The sequence below is a fragment of the Mytilus edulis genome, chromosome 10 (genome assembly GCF_963676685.1).
Source record: "Mytilus edulis chromosome 10, xbMytEdul2.2, whole genome shotgun sequence".
Classification (NCBI taxonomy): Eukaryota; Metazoa; Mollusca; class Bivalvia; order Mytilida; family Mytilidae; genus Mytilus; species Mytilus edulis.
Window position 1 is genome coordinate 24,279,389 of NC_092353.1, and position 17,623 is coordinate 24,297,011.

General features: G+C 33.6%; 1 protein-coding gene across 25 annotated transcripts in view; it reads left to right on the top strand.

The window, feature by feature from the left end:
- The window catches only part of LOC139490725 (transcription initiation protein SPT3 homolog), a 102,732-nt gene extending 86,517 nt beyond the window's left edge, over positions 1 to 16,215 (top strand). For 15 of the 25 annotated variants that reach the window (XM_071277683.1, XM_071277678.1, XM_071277691.1 and 12 more), the window contains 5 exons: positions 3,901 to 4,074; positions 10,802 to 10,864; positions 14,541 to 14,642; positions 15,030 to 15,143; positions 15,731 to 16,215. In XM_071277683.1, the coding sequence (XP_071133784.1) occupies positions 3,901 to 4,074; positions 10,802 to 10,864; positions 14,541 to 14,642; positions 15,030 to 15,143; positions 15,731 to 15,775 (498 nt within the window). In that variant the 3' untranslated portion in view covers positions 15,776 to 16,215. Of the gene's footprint in view, positions 1 to 3,900; positions 4,075 to 10,801; positions 10,865 to 11,516; positions 11,580 to 14,540; positions 14,643 to 15,029; positions 15,144 to 15,730 lie in introns of all 25 variants that reach the window. The other 10 variants (XM_071277671.1, XM_071277674.1, XM_071277673.1 and 7 more) reach the window with 1 other exon arrangement.
- Positions 16,216 to 17,623: the final 1,408 nt, after the last annotated feature.

Sequence of the window (17,623 nt, forward strand, 5' to 3'; positions counted from 1 at the left end):
GTCATATGAATAACCCTTACCACTTATTACAATAATATGTTATAACTGTCATATGAATAACCATTACCACTTATTACAATAATAAATGATACATTTTATTGTCGAGCCTGCAACTTTTGTTGCAGAAAGCTCGACATAGGGATAGTGATCCGGCGGCTGCGGCGGCTACGGCGGCTACGGCGGCGGCGTTAGCTCACTTCTTAAAAGCTTTATATTTTAGAAGGTGGAAGACCTGGATGCTTCATACTTTGTATATAGATGCTTCATGTAACGAAGTTTCCGTCAGTCACATGTCCAATGTCCTTGACCTCATTTTCATGGTTCAGTGACCACTTGAAAAAAAAGTTCAAATTTTTTGTAATGTTGAATTCTCTCTTATTATAAGTAATAGGATAACTATATTTGATATGTGCGTTCCTTGCAAGGTCCTCGTGTCTGTCAGACAGTTTTCACTTGACCTCGACCTCATTTCATGGATCAGTGAACAAGGTTAAGTTTTGGTGGTCAAGTCCATATCTCAGATACTATAAGCAATAGGGCTAGTATATTCGGTGTATGGAAGGACTGTAAGGTGTACATGTCCAACTGGCAGGTGTCATCTGACCTTGACCTCATTTTCATGGTTCAGTGGTTGTAGTTTAATTTTTATACGACCGCAAAATTTGAAAAATTTTTCGTCGTATATTGCTATCACGTTGGCGTCGTCGTCTGCGTCGTCGTCGTCGTCGTCCGAATACTTTTAGTTTTCGCACTCTAACTTTAGTAAAAGTGAATAGAAATCTTTGAAATTTTAACATAAGGTTTATGACCACAAAAGGAAGGTTGGGATTGATTTTGGGAGTTTTGGTCCCAACATTTTAGGAATAAGGGGCCAAAAAGGGCCCAAATAAGCATTTTCTTGGTTTTCGCACTATAACTTTAGTTTAAGTCAATAGAAATCTATGAAATTTTGACACAAGGTTTATGACCACAAAAGAAAGGTTGGGATTGATTTTGGGAGTTTTGGTTCCAACAGTTTAGGAATTAGGGGCAAAAAAAGGGCCCAAATAAGCATTATTCTTGGTTTTCGCACAATAACTTTAGTTTAAGTAAATAGAAATCTATGAAATTTAAACACAAGTTTTATGACCATAAAAGGAAGGTTGGTATTGATTTTGGGAGTTTTGGTCCCAACAGTTTAGGAATAAAGGGCCCAAAGGGTCCAAATTAAACTTTGTTTGATTTCATCAAAAATTGAATAATTGGGGTTCTTTGGTATGCCGAATCTAACTGTGTATGCAGATTCTTAATTTTTGGTCCCGTTTTCAAATTGGTCTACATTAAGGTCCAAAGGGTCCAAAATTAAACTTAGTTTGATTTTAACAAAAATTGAATCCTGGGGGTTGTTTGATATGCTGAATTTAGAAATGTACTTAGATTTTTAATTATTGGCCTAGTTTTCAAGTTGGTCCAAATGGGGGTCCAAAATTAAACTTTGTTCATCAAAAATTGAATAAATGGGTTCTTTGATATGCCAAATCTAACTGTGTATGTAGATTCTTAATTTTTGGTCCAGTTTTCAAATGGTCTACATTAAGGTCCAAAGGGTCCAAAATTAAACTAAGTTTGATTTTAACAAAAATTAAATTCTTGGGCTTATTTGATATGCTTTATCTAAATATGTACTTTGATTTTTGATTATGGGCCCAGTTTTCAAGTTGGTCCAAATCAGGATTCCATATCAAGTATTGTGCAATAGCAAGAAATTTTCAATTGCACAGTATTGCACAATAGCAAGAAATATCTAATTGCACAATATTGTGCAATAGCAATTAATTTTCAATTGGAGTTATCTTTCTTTGTATAGAATAGAAGTTGATAATATATGTTGGAAATTTGCCAGACATGACTATGATGTCATTTTCTATTTTTATTTGCCAATAACTTTATGTAAATAACTTCATTGGAAATTTGCCAATATAAAATGTTGCTGATGAAGCTTTTTTTCCTTATGTTATCTAAAATGTTTTTAGATAATGTATGTTGGACATTTGCCAGACATGACTATGATGTCATTTTCTATTTTTATTTGCCAATAACTTTATGTAAATAACTTCATTGGAAATTTGCCAATATAAAATGTTGCTGATGAAGTTTTTTTTATTGTTTTATACAATAAACAATGTATATTCACTTTTACTACCAACCAATCTTTACCATTCAGTGATAACAAGCACTTTATTTTACATTTTAATATTTTATGATGTATTTAAAAGAGTAGTTATTGTTGCAAACTCCATTAGAAATTTGAATTGATATCAGTTTTGGAAAAAGGGAAACGGGGATGTGAAAAAAAAAAGGGGGGGGTTTAAATTTTTCTCATTTCAGATTTCATAAATAAAAAGAAAATTTCTTCAAACATTTTTTTGAGAGGATTAATATTCAACAGCATAGTGAATTGCTCAAAGGCAAAAAAAATATTTTAAGTTCATTAGACCACATTCATTCTGTGTCAGAAACCTATGCTGTGTCAACTATTTAATTTTAGATTTAAAAAGTTTGAAGAAGAAATCTTTAATTGATTTGTAAAATCTTGACATTTGTTTTGTGTAAAAAAAAACATGTAATGTCAAAAATTTGATCACAATCCAAATTCAGAGCTGTATCACGCTTGAATGTTTTGTCCATACTTGCCCCAACTGTTCAGGGTTCGACCTCTGCGGTCGTATAAAGCTGCGCCCTGCGGAGCACCTGGTTGTGTTTTGGTCTGTTTTTCTCATACCATATGCAATAGGTCTACTATATTTGTTGTATGGAATGATTGTTAAGTGTACATGTCTAGCGGGCAGATGTCATGTGACCTTGACCTCATTTTCATGGTTCAGTGGTCAAAGTTAAGTTTTTGAGTTTTGGTCTTTTTATCTAATGCTATATGCCATAGGTCAACTATATTTGGTGTATGGAAATATTTTATGATCTTTATGTAAGTCGAGCAGGTTTTATTTAACCGTGACCTCATTTTCACGGTTCATTGCACAGTGTTAAGTTTTTGTATTTTGGTCTATTTTTCTTAAACTATAAGTAATGTGTCAACTATATATGTTGTATAGAAGCATTGTTAGCTGTACCTGTCTGCCTGGCATGGTTCATCTGACCTGGACCTCTTTTTCAAGGATCATTGGACTTTGTTTAGTTATCTTGGTTAATGTTAAGTTTATGTGACAGTTGTAATAAAGCTTAGCTTTATACTTAGGACTATCAACATAATATCAATGATTAGTATAGAAGGCGAGACATTTCAGCGTGTGCACTCTTGTATTCTTTATATATTATTTCAGAAATTGCATTTATTAATCTCACATATGTTTTAATGGATCAACAATATCAATAATACTGAATTCACTCAATTAGTACAAAATCTGCTTTTTTATCCTGTTAAACCATCTTATCTGACAAACTTGTTTTAATGGAACGTTTGTTACTAAGAATGATTTTTTCTCTGGGCACTCTTAGCTTTCTTCACCAATAAAAACTGACCATCACAAAAAAGCCTAAATGCAGTGCTTAAAAGTGGTGCTAAAACACCAAAAATAATTTAAAAGAATTAATGAGAATGATTTATATAGTTTAAAAGATTATATTTGCTATATCTCAATAGGATAGCCTGCCAACAACACAGAACACCAAAAGACTGCTAGAGGTCAACATACACAATTCAATAAAAGATTACTCAAATGATTGTATTTGATTTAAGAAACAATTTTTTTGAGACATTCATTATACACATCCATTTGAAGAAAAAAAAAATTGACAATGATAATCCAACTAAAATAATAATGCTTTTAATATTGATTTTAATATTCGTTACACATTTCTCTTTCTTAAAACAAATTTTAAACATCTAGTTAAATTATTTTACAGATTGTAGATTTAGCATTGTTGGTCAAACAGGACATGAGAGCATCCTCTGGTGATCCATTGGTTAGAAACACACCAAATGTATGTGTAAATCTGTATGACCTGTCTCCAGTCAGTGGACCAGCAGCCCCTGTAGTCCCAACAACACCAACACAAGGGGTCCTATCACCACCTGTGGTAAGTAAATCTGTATGACCAATCTCCTGTCAGTGGACAAGCAGCCCCTGTAGTCCCAACAACACCAACACAAGGGGTCCTATCACCACCTGTGGTAAGTAAATCTGTATGACCTGTCCCTTGTCAGTGGACCAGCAGCCCTGTAGTCCCAACAACACCAACACAAGGGGTCCTATCACCACCTGTGGTAAGTAAATCTGTATGACCTGTCTCCTGTCAGTGGACCAGCAGCCCCTGTAGTCCCCACAACACAAACACAAGGAGTCCTATCACCACCTGCGGTAAGTTAATCTGTATAACCTTTCTCCTGTAAGTGGACCAACAGCCAGTGTTCTCCCCAGGCCGTTTTAGCGTCGCGGTACCGCGTCGCTATATTTTCTTCCTGTGACGCTATAATAATATCCGCGACGCTATAATAATTTCCGCGACGCTATTATTATTTTCAGGATGTTATTTTCCTCGTTTCTGTATGGCAAAGCCATGTCCTAAATTGTGAACTTTCATCTAATTACCGCTTATGGTCACAAAAAAAATATATCACCGTTAATTGTTATCCCTTCAAGTCGGACAATAGAGGCAATTTAAAGTGATTACGTATTAGATAAAATACAAAGGTAACAAAGAAACAGGCCGGTAACAACCGTTGCCGGATAGTTTTTCTGCACGAGTCTTGACCTGACTACAAGTGCAGAAAAACTATTCGGCTGGTTGTTACCGGCCTGTTTCCTTTGTTACTTTTGTTTTTTTATCTGACTTGTACGACGTTTCAAGAAAGTTATAATACATTTTGCAAGACTAAACATTTTAAATACTTAGATAGCCATAAAGCAGTAAATGTAAGTTATAGTATAAACATTTTTCATTTCCCTTCAACCGAGATTTTTTTTTAAAGAAAAAAAATCAGGAATCTAATTATTTGATAAAAAAAGAGCCATTTCAAGTAAAAGATGAATGTTGTACACATTTAAGACTTTTTAAAGGCAACTTCGTAAAAAAGTAATATATTAAAGAAATACATGTATTTTAGTGGTAAGTAGGATTACGTATGATCTTTGTGGATGAAACGGAAAGCGGGGAAGAAAGGGGGGGGGGCTAATTTATTTTAAGATAAACAGGCTGTAATCTTTATTTCTGATGAAAAATGCAGGATGTTCCATTCCATCCCCACCCCCTTAAAAAAATACGTCTGTTGCCAAATTCATGAATTTAATATTCAGTGGTGGGGTGCCGGGGGTTGGAACAACCTTGTTTTGGATGATCAATGCATTTAAATGGGGACATAAAGTTGGACCCCCCTGTTTTGTCCTGAATTTGGACCTGAATCTGTCACTGATATAAATTCGATAACAATATAAATGTATCAAAAGAATGAATTTCCTACTTCATTAGTAAATGAAATGTTTATGAAAAAATGAATTTTGTCTTAATATTAGATATATTCAGGCATATACTTTATTTATTTTTTTAAATTCATGCTGGTCTCTAGATCTGCAAGTGTTGATCGGGAATAAACACGTGTTACTATATGATCCAATCGCAGCTTACCGCCCAAAATTGATGACATAAGTTGAATGATTTTCTTCTAGATTTGCTGCTTATTTGGACGTGTATTACATAAACACTTTTTGTTTATAGGATCAATCGTGCATTGGTGAGTTGATAGGGATTTTATCTTTTGATAAGATTTGATTTTTATTTATTTATTTCCTGTCTTATTTTTATTGAAATATACACGTCAGTATCATCCTTTCTTTACTTTCAGCATTGTCCAAAATACTATTCATATCCATATATTGAAGAAAACGTTTATTGACCGAATATTTTGCTTCATAAAGGAGGCGGATATGTTCTTTTTTTTTGAGTACATTAAATAAATATTTACTTTTCAACGCCATCGCCCAAATGTTTTTGTTTAAATTAGCACTATTTACGGTATTCGGAAAATCCGGAATCATGCAAAACATTAATTTGTCATCTGCTTGACCATAACAATTTTTTTCTGATAAAATTTGTGATCAAAATATCTTTTTTTAGAAAAAAACCATACCCCCGCCCCTTTTGAAGTTAAATGTCTAATCCCTTAGTGTACTGATATGAATAGTATTTTACTGGAAATGTTTGAAAATAGATATTGATGCTAACGTAAATATTTTGTTCAATAAAAAGACAGGAAATAAGTCGGTGAACCAAAAAGTTCAGATCTAATTGAAAGTTAAAGTGCCCATGAACTCACTGATCATGCACGAGTGATTTTATTCATAAAAATTGTCCGTGTAACAACTAAAAAGAGTCCGTGTATCATCTAAAAAGAGTCTGTGTAACACCCGTTAATGTACTGTTTTTCTATAGCTCTGCGGGGGGGGGCAAAGTCGTACAAATAGGTGTTAATTGCCCTTTGGGAGATAACTGGTTGGATACTAATACCCCAAGCTGTCACTTGTGACATGATTAATACCACGTGGTATGCAATCGACAATTTCGACAAGGAGAAAATGTAATCAGAAAATCATAAAATAAATCAAAATATATGTTTGCAAAATGAAAATTCAAAGAAACAAACATTTTTTCTCTTTTAAAAAGAGATTGAGTCTTATCTTTTTATGACTTTCAAAATATTAGTATTACTTTCTTTCTCTATCTATTACTAGTTGTAAATCGAGAGTGAAAATTTTGATTTTGAACTATATAAGTTTTGTACTTTCTTTAGAAAGGGATCATAATTGGCTTAAGTTTATGTTTCAACCATTTAATGCATTAAAAACGCCATATTCATTCCCAATCTCTTGTCAAACATTGTTTTATTTTCGTATTTTTCATTGCTTTCGGCGGCCATTTAATATTTTAGTGTAAACTATTGATCGGAATCGGACCAGATATGACAAAAATCCGCATTTTAAGATAATAACGACATATCCACAAATGGCACAGTAGATAGAAAACAATACCTAAAGAGAAAACTAAGCATTAACAGACTATTAATTAGATAACTTTGTTAAAAAAATATACCAATTTGATAAAAAGAAACAATATATTTGATAGACATGATAAAGAAAGTTTTTTAATTTAAATTTTATTGCTATATGATACTTTCTCTTTCCTTTTTTTTATTATAAGAACCAGTGTTTTTTCCTACACATTTAGTGCAATTGTATCTATACACATATATTTTTATTTGGCCCAAGAGGAAAAAAATAATTCTGGAACTATAAATGAATATAGAAAACATAAACTGAAAATACTGTCATCATGGTTTTAGTTTAATTGTATTCTCAGTTATGAATTCAACAATATAGATACAAAGCATAGGGTGGAATAGAATATTTTATTCACCAAAAAAGGGCCTATAGCATACAAACAATATAATACATTTTGTAATAAACAATAACGTATATAACATAAAGGAAATAGAGCATTACCGCGACGCGACAAATTACATTGAAAAAAATACGATTTATTTTTTACGCCAAATGTGATGCTATCCAAAATTTCTTGGGAGAACACTGCAACAGCCCATGTAGTCCCTACAACACTAACACAAGGGGTCCTATCACCACCTGTGGTAAGTAAATCTTTATGACCTGTCTCCTGTCAGTGGACCAGCAGCCCCAGTTGTCCCAACAACACCAACACAAGGGGTCCTATCACCACCTGTGGTAAGTAAATCTGTATGACCAATCTCCTGTAAGTGGACCAGCAGCCCCTGTAGTCCCTACAACACCAACACAAGGGGTCCTATCACCACCTGTGTTAAGTAAATCTGTATGACTTGTCTCCTGTCAGTGGACCAGCAGCCCCTGTAGTCCCTACAACACCAACACAAGGAGTCCTATCACCACCTGTGGTAAGTGGACCAGCAGCCCTGTAGTCCCCACAACACCAACACAAGGAGTCCTATCACCACCTGCGGTAAGTTAATCTGTATAACCGTCTCCTGTCAGTGGACCAGCAGCCCATGAAGTCCCAACAACACCAACACAAGGGGTCCTATCACCACCTGTGGTAAGTAAATCTGTATGACCTGTCTCCTGTCAGTGGACCAGCAGCCCCAGTTGTCCCAACAACACCAACACAAGGGGTCCTATCACCACCTGTGGTAAGTACATCTGTATGACCTGTCTCCTGTCAGTAGACTAGCAGCCCCTGTAGTCCCCGCAACACCAACACAAGGAGTCCTATCACCACCTGTGGTAAGTTAATCTGTATGACCTGTCTCCTGTCAGTGGACCAGCAGCCTCTGTAATCCCCACAACAACTACACAAGGGGTCCTATCACCACCTGTGGTAAGTGGATCAGCAGCCCCTGTAACACCAACACAAAGTTCTATCACCAACTGTGGTTAGTGGACCAGCAGCCCCTGTTATCGCCACAACACCAACACAAGGGGTCCTATCACCACCTGTGGTAAGAGAATTGCAACTGAAATTATAGATATAAGAAGATGTGGTATGAGTGCAAGGGTTGAAATTAGCACTAGTCCAGTGGTCTGAGACCAGTAGATTTTGTCAGCTGGTGGTCTGAAGGACCAGTAGTAATTTAACAATAAAAATCGCTGATTGCATTGCAATCTCAGTTTGATTACAAAACAAATTACCCATGAAATCAATGACAACTGTACATGGTACTTGGAGATACTAAGTGCTACAATTATTTAATGGGGTGGGGGGGGGGGGGGTCACACTGCTGCAAGTTTTGTTTAAATTGACATCGATTTTACATATATCCTTATTGGTCAATCAATTTTTATGCCCCACCTACAATAGTAGAGGGACATTATGTTTTCTGGTCTGTGCGTCCGTTTGTCCATCTTTGCTAGCCAAGGGTACCAATCCACTCCCGTTCTCTTCACCCTTGGCAGATTAAGCCAACATTCGTGAAAACAATGTTGTGCCATCTATCGGAAGATTAAAGTCAGGCTCATTCCGAATACATTATTCTTGACCAATGGTAGCACTTGAACTCTTTAATTTGGAGGTAAAAACATGGTAGCGTCTGGATTCTACACCTTGATAAAGCCGGAAATGAAAATATACGTCAACATTCATGCATTTGTGCACGAAACATACACAGGAACTTCTACTAATTGATTAAAAACATTCAAGTTGTCACTAAATATAGTCGTATGTTTATAGAATGTAAAGACTTGTTGCACAATAAACACGTGGCAATTGTTTACAAACATTTACACGTGATCATGTTATAGGCGCTTTTTGATTGGATGCAGCGAGTTTCGACTGCAACCAATAAAAATCCTTACCTTGTGTCTCCGAAATTTTATCTCAATCCGCCAAGGGTGAAGAGGGCGGGAGTGGATCGTAACCCTTGGCTAGCGAAGATGCTGTTCGTCCTTCCATCCGTCTGTCCTTCTGTCCATTCGTCCCATTTCAGGTTAAAGTTTTTGGTCAAAGTATTTTTGATGAAGTTGAAGTCTAATCAACTTGACACTCAGTACACATGTGCCCTATGATATGATCTTTCTAATATTAATGCCAAATTAGTGTTTTGACCCCAATTTCAAGGTTCACTGAACATAGAAAATGATAGTGCAAATTTCAGGTTAAAGTTTTTGGTCAAGGTAGTTTTTGAATCAGCTTGAAACTTAGTATACATGTTCTCTGTGATATGATCTTTCTAATTTAAATGTCAAATTAGAGTTTTTACCTCAATTTCACGGTCCACTAAACACAGAAAATGATAGTGCAAGTGGGGCATCCATGTACTATGGACACATTCTTGTTCCAAAATTAAGTTAAGAGGAGGGTAGGGGGTTAGTGAAAAAACTATATGAATTAAGTATTTCATTGAACTTTTGATGTCGTCCCTTAAATTATTAATTATATGGCCGATTGCAAGTCATAAAATTGAGAATGGAAATGGGGAATAAGCCAAAGAGACAACAACCCGACCATAGAGCAGACAACAGCAGAAGGTCACCAACAGGTTTCAATGCAACAAGAAATTCTCGCACCCGGAGGTGTCCTTCAACTGGCCCCTAAACAAATATATACATGAATTGTATAACATGTGAAAATTTTGCAGTGACCGACATATAACAGAAATGTATTTTTGTAATGGGATCTTTAAATTTTAAGTTATAGATTCTGTACTGGTTCATGAACAATTAGAATTGCACAAAAAATCTAAGGGAATGTCATTTTTTGCAGGACCAGTAGATTTGGAGCTGGTCCAGTAGATTTTCAGTCCACTGGTCTGGCTGGCCAGTACACATAAAAACTTAAATTCAACCCCTGTATGAGTGCCAATGAGACAACTCTCCATCCAAGTCACAAGTTGTAAAAGAAAACCATTATAGGTCGAAGTATGGTCTTCAGCACAGAGCCTTGGATCACACCAAACAGCAAGCTTTAAAGGGCCCCAAAAATTACTAGTGTAAAACCATTCAAACAGGAAAACCAACAGTCTAATCTATTTAAAAAAAAATGAGAAATGAGAAACACTTATGAACCACATCAACAAGTGACAACTACTGAACATCCAATTTCTGCAGTCCCATCATCACACAAGTTCATATATTGCTTAAATGATTTATTATATCTTGTTCTTGCTATAAATTGCTTTATTTGCCAAATACTAAGATGATTTGAAAGAACAGTGTTCCAATGCCATAGCAAGTAAAAAAAGAAGTCTAAAAATAGAAAGGAAATCCATTTGTCTGTAAATTCTTTATAAATAAGGTTTGATTTACTAACACAAGGATTTATGTTGTAGACAAGTCAGTCAGAAACATCACAGCAGTCTGAGAGCCTTAGACAACTTTTACGTCCAGCTCAGGTAAGAAATAGTACCATAACATTAATTATCACAACAGTCTGAGAGCCTTAGACAACTTTTACGTCCAGCTCAGGTAAGAAATAGTACCATAACATTAATTATCACAACAGTCTGAGAGCCTTAGACAACTGTTTACGTCCAGCTCAGGTAAGAAATAGTACCATAACATTAATTATCACAACAGTCTGAGAGCCTTAGACAACTTTTACGTCCAGCTCAGGTAAGAAATAGTACCATAACATTATCACAACAGTCTGAGAGCCTTAGACAACTTTTACGTCTAGCTCAGGTTAGAAATAGTACCATAACATTTATCCTACTCAAAGTTTTCTAGAGTAAGGGTTCAATTTAGAAAAAAAGTTTTGCTTTGTTACCCTGACTGTGAATATCCTTTTTGTGGAAATCTGTTTTTAGTAAAGAATTTAATTATTTGTTAATGACTACAAGACATATTCCTATATTATGTTCATGATATTGACCAATTTTGATATCATATATATTGACGAAAAAAATCCATGGCAATTCACATGAGATTATATGTAAAAATATAAATGAGAATATAACATTAATATGTACGTACAGCACATGTCAGTTTTAAACTGAGAAAAATAAAAAACTATTTGTTTTTAGATTTTCAGTTTTGTTTTTTCAGACAACTCTAACAGAAACTGATTCTTCAAGTCTTAGAAAACTATTGTGTACATCTGAAACTAAGGTTTAACACATTTTATATCCCTTTTGTCATTCATTACCTTCTTCTAGCCCATATATGCTTTACAGCTAGGACTTAGAAAAGCCTTACACTTTAACATTACTCATGAAGATTTTCTTATATCAATTTATTTACAATGAACCCATTCTTATATTGACAAACCTGTTAATCATTATAAGATAAGATAATCATAAAATAAGTTGGGATAAAATGGACTACATGGTTCATATTATTGAAATAGTCTGCTGATATATGTAGGTGTAATTTTCAAGTGTTTCCATAATTCAAATGATATTTTATTGGAATAACGTAGAGTCAAGTTATTTTATGATCCAGTTAGTTATAAAATCTTATTTGGTGATGAATTGAATGAGTCGAAGAAATGTGCGAATAGATCAGGGCTGATATGCATGAAATCACTTAAGTTAAAAAAATATCCAATCATACAAATAATTTATCATAGGACATGTGAAAAAAATCTGTTTCTTCAGAACAAAATTTAAATTAAGAAATTTTATGCAAATCAGTATAATGATTATTTTTAGTTAATTCTTAAAAAAACCAACAGAAATTATGACAAGTTTTCAGGTGGTTTAGTGTGATTTGATATGGTCATGTTACACTTCATTCACCAGGATACACCAAGCATGTTTTTAGTTACATTGGTTTCCTTTGATTTCTAGATACTTTATTTAATGGTTCGGGAAAGGTTTCTGGTCTTTTGGGGTACATTTTTCTCCTGTTTTTATACGACCGCAAAATTTGAAAAAATTTTCGTCGTATATTGCTATCACGTTGGCGTCGTCGGCGTCGTCGTCGTCGTCGTCGTCGTCGTCGTCCGAATACTTTTAGTTTTCGCACTCTAACTTTAGTAAAAGTGAATGGAAATCTATGAAATTTTAACACAAGGTTTATGACCACAAAAGGAAGGTTGGTATTGATTTTGGGAGTTTTGGTCCCAACATTTTAGGAATTAGGGGCCAAAAAGGGCCCAAATAAGCATTTTCTTGGTTTTCGCACTATAACTTTAGTTTAAGTTAATAGAAATCTATGAAATTTTGACACAAGGTTTATGACCACAAAAGAACGGTTGGGATTGATTTTGGGAGTTTTGGTTTCAACAGTTTAGGAATTAGGGGCCAAAAAAGGGCCCAAATAAGCATTATTCTTGGTTTTCGCACAATAACTTTAGTTTAAGTAAATAGAAATCAATGAAATTTAAACACAATGTTAATGACTACAAAAGGAAGGTTGGTATTGATTTTGGGAGTTAGGTCCCAACAGTTTAGGAATTAGGGGCCAAAAAGGGACCCAAATAAGCATTTTTCTTGGTTTTCGCACCATAACGTTAGTATAAGTAAATAGAAATCTATGAAATTTAAACACAAGGTTTATGACCATAAAAGGAAGGTTGGTATTGATTTTGGGAGTTTTGGTCCCAACAGAATAAGGGGCCCAAAGGGTCCAAAATTAAACTTTGTTTGATTTCATCAAAATTGAATAATTGGGGTTCTTTGATATGCCGAATCTAACTGTCATGACTGTGTATGTAGATTCTTAACTTTTGGTCCCGTTTTCAAATTGGTCTACATTAAGGTCCAAAGGGTCCAAAATTAAACTTAGTTTGATTTTGACAAAAAATGAATCAGTTAGGTTCTTTGATATGCTGAATCTAAAAATGTACTTAGATTCTTGATTATTGGCCCAGTTTTCAAGTTGGTCCAAATCGGGGTCCAAAATTAAACTTTGTTTGATTTCATCAAAAATTGAATAAATGGGGTTCTTTGATATACCAAATCTATCTGTGTATGTAGATTCTTCATTTTTGGTCCTGTTTTCAAATTGGTCTACATTAAAGTCCAAAGGGTCCAAAATTAAACTTAGTCTGATTTTAACAAAAATTGAAATCTTGGGGTTCTTTGATATGCTGAATCCAAAAATGTACTTAGATTTTTTATTATGGGCCCAGTTTTCAAGTTGGTCCAAATCAGGATCTAAAATTATTATATTAAGTATTGTGCAATAGCAAGTCTTTTCAATTGCACAGTATTGCTCAATGGCAAGAAATATCTAATTGCACAATATTGTGAAATAGCAAATTTTTTTTTAATTAGAGTTATCTTTCTTTGTCCAGAATAGTAAGCAAGAAATATCTAATTGCAAAATATTGTGCAATAGCAAGATTTTTTTTTAATTGGAGTTATCTTTCTTTGTCCAGAATCAACTTAAATCTTTGTTATATACAATATACAATGTATATTCACTTTTTACTACCAACTGATAAATTAAAATAATCTTTACCATTCAGTGATAACAAGCAGTTTTTTTACATCTTAATATTTTATGATGTATTTAAATGAGTAGTTATTGTTGCAAACTCCATTAGAAATTTTAATTGAGATTAGTTTTGGAATAAGGGAAAGGGGGATGTGATTAAAAAAATTGGGTTCAATTTTTCTCATTTGAAATTTCATAAATAAAAAAGAAAATTTCTTCAAACATTTTTTTGAGAGGATTAATATTCAACAGCATAGTGAATTGCTCTAAGAGAAAACAAAAATTTTAAGTTCATTAGAACACATTCATTCTGTGTCAGAAACCTATGCTGTGTCAACTATTTAATCACAATCCAAATTTAGAGCTGAATCCAGCTTGAATGTTGTGTCCATACTTGCCCCAACCGTTCAGGGTTCAACCTCTGCGGTCGTATAAAGCTGCGCCCTGCGGAGCATCTGGTTATCATTATTCTTATGAAAAACTTGAAATATTTTGTTTGAAGCATATTTGTTAGTTGAACTAAAGAAATTTTTGATACAACACCTTAAAGTTACTTTTTATAGTAACAAAATCAACCTTTATAATGTTTTTATTATATAACCAGATTATCCTACTGTGTAGTCCCTTCTGTTTGTTCCATTATCAATATATTAATAGACAGTATAAGAAGTTTTTGCTTTATTTTAGTCCAGCCCAACAGAAACTTGTAACTCTGAGCCACAGACTCCTACCAATAATAACAGCTCTGGATCACAGGCTAATAAAGCCAAGGCTAAGAAGAGGAAGAAGGTATATAAATAAAAAAGTTATTAATCAATGAAAATAAAGATGTTTCAAGTTAAAGAAATAACCATCAAGATTTCTTCAAAATGTCACTAAAATATCAGTTGTTGAAACTTAAAATATCTGTATCTGATTTATTTTTTTAATATGGTCACTTTGATAATTAACAAATTGCAAAAAGCTGACTCTTTTGGTAAATTGGTATGTATAAAACTAGTACTAATCTCTGATAGTGAAAACAAAATATTTTCAATGTTGTAACTGAAAAAATCCTAACCTACCACCCTTTAATTTCTTGGAAGGAAACCCTAAACACACTTTTTTTGGCCTCAGGCAGAAGTTATCATCAAACAACGGCATAACCTACAATATAATACAATGAATTTATTTCAGAGTGGTTATGGAGGCTATATAGATTTGATAACATTTAAAGCTATACAGCCAAAAGATGTACAGGAGGTGATGAGGAGATTTGGACAGAATATTGGACCATTTGCTTCACAACATGTAAGGAGATCAGATGTAGAATAGTGTGGATTTTATTTATGTTATATTTTCATAAATACCAATTTAATTTTTTTTTTATTGCTAAGGAGTTTCATTTTTGTTCGTCACAGGCTGCATATTTGCTTGAACCAAGCATTTAAAATTGTGGTTCAACTTTTCCCAAGAAATTAATGAAAATTGGTATGCAATCAATAACAATTAATCCTCAGATTGCCATATTTATGCCAAATTATACTTTAGCCTTTCAATACCCAATTTGCAAAGTTGGCAAAGACTTTTGGGTAGATATCTGTTAGATAATATATTTTTATCGCTATTTTTTCGCTTGAGATGGAAAATTATCGCTAGAAACTAAGGAGGCATGTGGTGTTGCTAATGAAATTGACAACCTCGCTATAGGTAAAATAGCGATAAACAGATTATCATTGGTCACCTCAACTCTATTGCTTTTCTCGCTTTCGCCGTACCGGCTCAAGCGAGAAAATCAATCTCGTTGAGATGATAAACAATAATCTATAAATATTTCAATATTTGTCAATAATATGAAATGAATATTTGATAATTGGTTAACCTTATTTGTCTTTCAGAAGTCAGTTTGTCCTACACCTCTATCAAGGATACTTTGTGTGTAGTTGAACCATTATTTACAAGATCATTTTCTACATCATTGAGGTATATCATATATGTATGGTATCAGGATGCTCAAGTATGGACCAATAGTAACATTCAAGATGGATTAAAGTATTGATGATGGAATAAACACGGAGGTCTGACCAATAATGACAACTGTAACACAATGACTTGAAGACCAAATCATGAACAAAATATGGAACATGAAGGCTTCTTATTGAACATTTTTCTGGAATTATCATATCATTTTACATGAAGTATAAATTTCATATAAATATTGATGGAGAACTGATAGTGTTGTAAGATGGTTATTTGTTAGAAAATGTTTTGGAGCTTTTATTCATTTGCATTTTAAAAAAACAAACCAAAGTTGATGTTTTATTTTGAAGCTGTATTGAAGCAGTTGTTATTGTTACGTAATAATAAAGATATAACAAATGTTTTTGATTTAATGCATTTGCTTACTGAAAAAGGCATAGACCAGGGCATAATCATTTAACATTATGGTAAGGTGATCAACCCTAGTTGTTTGGTGGGGTTCTTGTTGTCCAGTTTTCTTGTTGTGCTTTTTTCTGTCTTGCTGTCTGGCGTTTGGTTGCTATTGTTTTTTACCAATTTTTTTTTGATTTATGAGTTTGACTATCCCTTTGGTATCTTTTCCAACTCTTTAACTTATAGTGAAAAGTTATTGTAAGTTTTGAGATTAATAGATATAAGAAGATGTGGTATGAGAGCCAATGTGACAACTCTCCATCCAAGTATCAATTTGCAAAAGTAAACCATTATAGGTCAAAGTACGGCCTTCAACCTCACACCAAACAGCAAGCTATAAAGGGCCTGCAAAAAATGACTTGTGTAAAACCATTCAAACAGGAAACAAATTGGTCTAATCTAGATCAAAGGCAAGCAATGAGAAACACTTATGAACCACATCAATAAATACAACTGAACATTAGTTTCCTAACTTATCCTAACTTAGGACAGGTGCAAACAAATGCAGCGGTTCAAATGTTGATGTCTGGATTTCATATTTACAATACAACTTGACAGAATGAATGTCCCAATAATAAGAACTGAATATTTGAGAGTGTTAGTAACATTCTACTATAACATGTACAGGCATTGTATCACACCTGCATTATTGTCTGTTTTTAAAGATTCACTTTAATAAACACATCAATTAAATTCAGAATTAACAATAGTCTTTTACACATGTATGTGTCTTTGACTTGCAATGTTTTAAGCAAAACCTTACACAAAATATGTTATTGCAAAAGAAATGAAACATTCCCCCAGTATGAGTCCTTCTTTGTCGGACTATTTAAAAATGTTCATACATTTTACAATTGTGATTGTTCTCTGTAGTTTTTATTCAATGGGACCTTTTAATTCAAATTAGCAAATCATTCCTTTAGGTTTCATTTCTTTACTTTAGTAATTTAACATTTTCATCCATCTATTAAGAAGACATTTTTAATTTGATTGGACAATTCAAAATTTGGTGCTTTTGTTACTTTATTTGTCTAAATAATGTTGAAATTAATGCTCTCATGTCTGGTTGGATACATACTTGTATAAATGTACTAAACCGTTGAAAAACAATATGAAGTAGATGAACCTGAAACAACTGAATCATTATATTTTAACCTGTAATGCCAACAGTGAAATAAGGTAAAGTAACTGCTTGACTTCCTTGAAAGACCTTAGATAAAAACTTGCAACAAAGTTTTCTTGGCTGCTATGAAAGGGAATGATGGTATATTTGGTATATGTAGCTTGATAATGTTGATTTGTTGCATGAGAAATTGATCAATAAATGTTTGGTTTATCATGCAGAATTTTAATTCCAA